The 4,818-nt window shown below is 29.3% G+C and overlaps 1 protein-coding gene across 1 annotated transcript; it reads right to left on the reverse strand.

Moving 5' to 3' along the window:
* Positions 1–2,390: 2,390 nt before the first annotated feature.
* LOC107486280 (uncharacterized) lies at positions 2,391–4,364 on the reverse strand. Its single transcript, XM_021141708.1, has 3 exons — positions 3,701–4,364; positions 3,382–3,519; positions 2,391–3,001 (listed from the first exon to the last, which is right to left on the reverse strand). The coding sequence occupies exons 1-3, from the start codon at positions 4,362–4,364 to the stop codon at positions 2,391–2,393; spliced, it is 1,413 nt and encodes a 470-aa protein (XP_020997367.1).
* Positions 4,365–4,818: the final 454 nt, after the last annotated feature.

A 4,818-nucleotide genomic window follows, 5' to 3' on the forward strand; every position in this document is an offset into this window, starting at 1 on the left:
GTATTACTATATATTAAGTAGAGAAAAATAATTCTATCTATTTATTGTTTGGTTCAATTTATCTATATAATGGAGATATTTTTTTTATATGGAAAATATAATGCAATTGATAGACTTATCTCATCATGTAATATCCGTAGCAAATTTGAGAAACCGTCACAATTGGGTTTTGTGTGATTGCATCATGCATTTCATTCTTAAGGCCCTCAATTAAATAATATTTAATTTGTTGTTTATTGCGTATGACAAACTTTGAAAAAAAATAAATGTAATTACTCATTTTTATTATCTGTCATTATAACTTATATAATGCATATCGTCCATGCATTTCATCTTTTTTTTTTTTATAATTTTCTTCCCGGCTTAAGAAAATGCTAATTCTCGGATGCTTACTGGCCGATTTGACCTCGAAACAACTAACGAAAAATTCTTAGATTAGGTAATAAGAATATTATTACCTTATTATAATACCACATTATTTCTCTTGAACAATATAATTTTTTGTAAGAGATGTTCATGGTTATATTATAATAAGAAGACAAATTAAAAAACTAGATATACTAATAGTAGTTTACGTATCTAATTTATATGAACGAACTAGGTTTTACTTATTTAGTAGCCTTATCTCCTTTTCCACAAACCTAAAAGTAATTTGTTTCATAGAAGTAGATTACATAAATATACATATATCCTCACATTGCCTCACATTCGGTATCAGTTCTTAAATAATTTGAAAAAAAAAACATTTTACCTTAATATTGCATTTTTTTAACTTATTATATAATTACAAGCATGCTACTAGGCACCAAAAATTCAGAAATTATTTTTGATATGGAAATGAAAATGGTGTTTTGATTGAATATTGACATTTGTAGTGTATTACAGTATTGTGGAAATTATTCAACACGCCCCCCACATGTTGGTCAGAATATTGTCATGTGTCTAACACGCCCCCCACGTGTTGGCTAGGATGTTGCCATGTGTCCAACACGCTCCCCACGTATTGCAACACGCCCCCACGTGTTGACTTTACATTTACAAAATCCACCCACCTATAATTACACTAAATAATCCAATTTTCAACAAAAACACCAATATTTTTTTCATATAACAAAAAATCAGCCCCACATATAAAAATAAAATTTAATTTTGATATATTGTCAATATAAAATAGTTTTATACGTGTATTCAATTAGATAATATCACATCATAAAAAATAGCTGTCTTTCACATTGACTGCGTCCGCGTGAATAGTCATCCAAAAAATGGATATGATTGCACGACTGTACAATATATTTTACACTGACAGTGCATCAAAATTAAACTCTATAAAAATATGTATTTAGTATATCTCATAAAAAGATTTATTATATTACTATAGATAAATCTAATTATTCGTCCATTACAAATTTAGTTATTTTTTATGATAAATTTAATTATTTTAATATTATTTAATTAAAAAATATATAATTCAATATATTTTTATATTTTAATATAATTGTCTTTGGACTTAGAGGTTTTTATATCCTTATATAAATATTATAAACTATATATAGTTTTCTCTATACAATAATTTTTGTCCAAACTTTTAGAAAACGTTCCTTAATTCGTATAAAAAAAATTCATATATATTGATATGAATGCAAACATTTTAAAAAGAATATTTTGCTTTATTCCCTAAAAAATCATAATCAATTAATTTTAAGACATTTAAAGGATTATTATTATGTAAATTAATTCAAACCAAATTTTCTCCTCGGGAGCAAAGAATTCATATATAGTATTTACTTGCATGATATATAATTCAGTTTTTTTAGGTGCATGATAATTCAGTTTTAGACTTAACATATGTCATTAGTGTATAAAGAGACAAAATATTCAAATGTAAGTTTGGAACCACATACCTCATCACTATACTATACTAGCAATTCAATTTGGGTACTGCGTCATTTATTGTATGGGCAAACACATGCTGATGTTGCCCCCATATTATTATTTCATCAAATTTGAGACGTTTTACTGAAACTTTTTTTGCATGTTTTGGTGAAAACATTGCAAGTGGGTTTCATGTAGTTATTATTGTCTTATATGAGCAGAATAATTATCTAATCTTAATAGTTTCGTGCACATATTAATTAATTATTTCCATAAAAACCTTGTACCACCCTAACCTCTCGTTTTATGTATTGACATGAAGTTAGTAACCACCGATGATATGATATGAGAGAGTATTGCATGTATGATGTGAAAGTACCATAATTAGTGATAGTTAGGCATTTATTCTTTGTTAAAGTGTCAAGGTCTATGTAGTACTAATTATTGGTCTAGTAATTATATTTAAGTCCTCTCTTTTTCGCTCTATATCTTTCGTAATTAAAATGATTAAATATTTAAATTTGATATATGTAGGTCAGGTGGAGAATCAAATTCAAAATAGAAATTAAACCAAGGCACTTTTCATTGTCAATACAATCAAATGTCTCTCTTTCTATGTATGTCACTAAACAATCATTTAAAAATTCATCTCCCATACGGCTGCGAAGCCGACTCTTTATGATGTTCATCGCATAAAAAGTTCTTTCAACTAATGCAGTTACTACAGGCAAAACTAAAGCTAACTTCAAAAGAACTAATGGATAAACAATATTTTTTCGAGTCTCAATCAATTTCTGAGAAAGAGCACCAATCCCATTTAAGTTTGAGAATTGATCATCAGAACGCACATCTAGTATAAAGTTCTCAAGTTGACTATCAAGTGCCAAAAGTTGAGTAGAAGAAAATTCCAATGGATAGAATCGAGCTAACTGGATTAACTTCTCGTTATCAAACGCAAGAAATGATTGTCTTGGATTCAGACAAGCTATACAAAGAAGTAATTCAGTATTCACCTCTGTAAAACGATTGTTGAGTTCTTGAAGTTGTCTATCAACTACATGATAGAATATCTCAACTTGAAAATGATGCAAATTTGAAATCTTTTGAGCTTTGCGTCTTGATCTTCCTGGTGATACAAATATATCATCCATTTTTGGAACAGTAATATTATATTTGTCACAAAATAATGAGACTTCGTCGAGTAAAAGAGACCAACTATCATCTCTTATAGTTTGCAACCGTTACTTAGACACTTAACCAATGCCATAGCATTTACAATGTCTTGATCATTCCGTTGTAATGCTTGAGATAATTCATTAGTAACTCCCAAGATATTTTTCATTAAGTGTAAGTTAAAAATGAATTCAAATGATTGAATGACATTCAATAAATGACATGCTTCGGCTCTTTGTTCTGAATTATTTCCATCTTCCTCAACATATTCAAAAATATTGACCACGGAAGGAAACAAAGAAATTAATTTAAGTATAGTTCCATAGTGTGAACCCCATCTAGTATCTCCAACTCTTTTCAAAGCTATTTCTTGATTCAAACCACGTCCACTAGCAATTTCTCCACTTTGTAATGCTTCAATTGTCTTAGTCATCTGACTATCACGAAGCATATCTCTTCGTTTACACGAAGCTCCAACAACATTGCACAAATTGGTTAACAAATTAAAAAGCAAAGCAATTTTAACTTTTTTTTTTTGCAACTGTTACAAGAGCTAATTGAAGTTGGTGAGCAAAGCAATATACATAGAAAGCATAAGAATTTTCTTTCAATATCAAAGTTTTCAAATCATTAAATTCTCCTTGCATATTACTTGTACCATCATATCCTTGACCACGTACTCTTGATAAACTTAAATTATATGTTTCTAATAATGACTCCAATGCTAATTTTAGAGATAAAGCATTAGTATTAGAAACATGAACAAGACCAAGAAAATGCTCTCTAACTTGCCCTTCTTTATTCACATATCTTAAACAAACTGACATTTGCTCCTTAATAGAAATGTCGTGGGCTTCATCAACCAAAGTAGCAAACAATTCATCTCCAAAATCATTAACAATAACTTTTGTCGTTTCACTTGCAGCAGCTCTTACAATATCTTTTTGAATTGAGGGAGCTCTTAGCTTAAGATTTCCACGAGCATTTTTTAAAGCACGATCAATCTCTTCATTATGTTGCACAAGAAAGTTTAGAAGTTCCGAAAAATTTCCTTGATTAACAGAATCATCTACCTCATCATTACCACGAAAGGCCAATCCTTGTCGCAAAAGAAATCTAATACAATCAATTGTGGCTGTCAAATGAATTTGATAATTCTTTTTAGCTTGCTCAGATTGTTTTTCAATAGCAGCACTAATGTGTCGTTTTAGTTTCATAAGTGCTTCACATTTTCTCCAAGCTTGATTATTAGCACTATCATGAATCCCAATATGAGTTTGTAATCTCTCCTTTTTTTTTCCAATTTGAAAAGCCATTAGTTACAAAAGCATCGCCACCTTCAGTCTCAGGTTTCATAAGATAACAACAAAGACAAAAAACAGCATTTTTTATATACTATCCTCTAACCAATTGCCATAATCATCAAAACAATTAGGATTAAATCTTCGAAAAGAATAACCACAAGCAGTTTGCGGAAAATCATGAGTCCTTGGTTGACAAGGACCTTTTTGCAAATATGCACATCTAACTTTGTCTCTGTCATTCGGATGATAACTTGAAATCTTTGGTCGTTGTCCTGGATCTGCTATGAGACTCTCTACTTCAAATTCTAAAAACCTTCTCTTATTAGAAGAAGTCGATGAATTGTTTTGGAATCCAATCTTCAATAATAAAATTCTTTTAAAATATTTTTCCATTACTAATAGAATAAAATTATAAACCTAAATTAATTCACAATTCTATACAGATTGAGAAGTTCAATATAAAATT

Source organism: Arachis duranensis, chromosome 4 (assembly GCF_000817695.3).
Source record: "Arachis duranensis cultivar V14167 chromosome 4, aradu.V14167.gnm2.J7QH, whole genome shotgun sequence".
NCBI lineage: Eukaryota > Viridiplantae > Streptophyta > Magnoliopsida > Fabales > Fabaceae > Arachis > Arachis duranensis.

What these genes read in the sequence shown, in the direction of transcription:
- LOC107486280 (XM_021141708.1), bottom strand. Translation starts at nt 4,364, where the DNA reads ATGGCTTTTCAAATTGGAAAAAAAAAGGAGAGATTACAAACTCATATT. An exon ending in TCAAGGATATGATGGTACAA is followed by an intron (nt 3,520 to 3,700) that starts GTAATATGCAAG and finishes ATGTTGTTGGAG; the next exon opens with CTTCGTGTAAACGAAGAGAT. An exon ending in AGTTGGAGATACTAGATGGG is followed by an intron (nt 3,002 to 3,381) that starts GTTCACACTATG and finishes TTGTATCACCAG; the next exon opens with GAAGATCAAGACGCAAAGCT.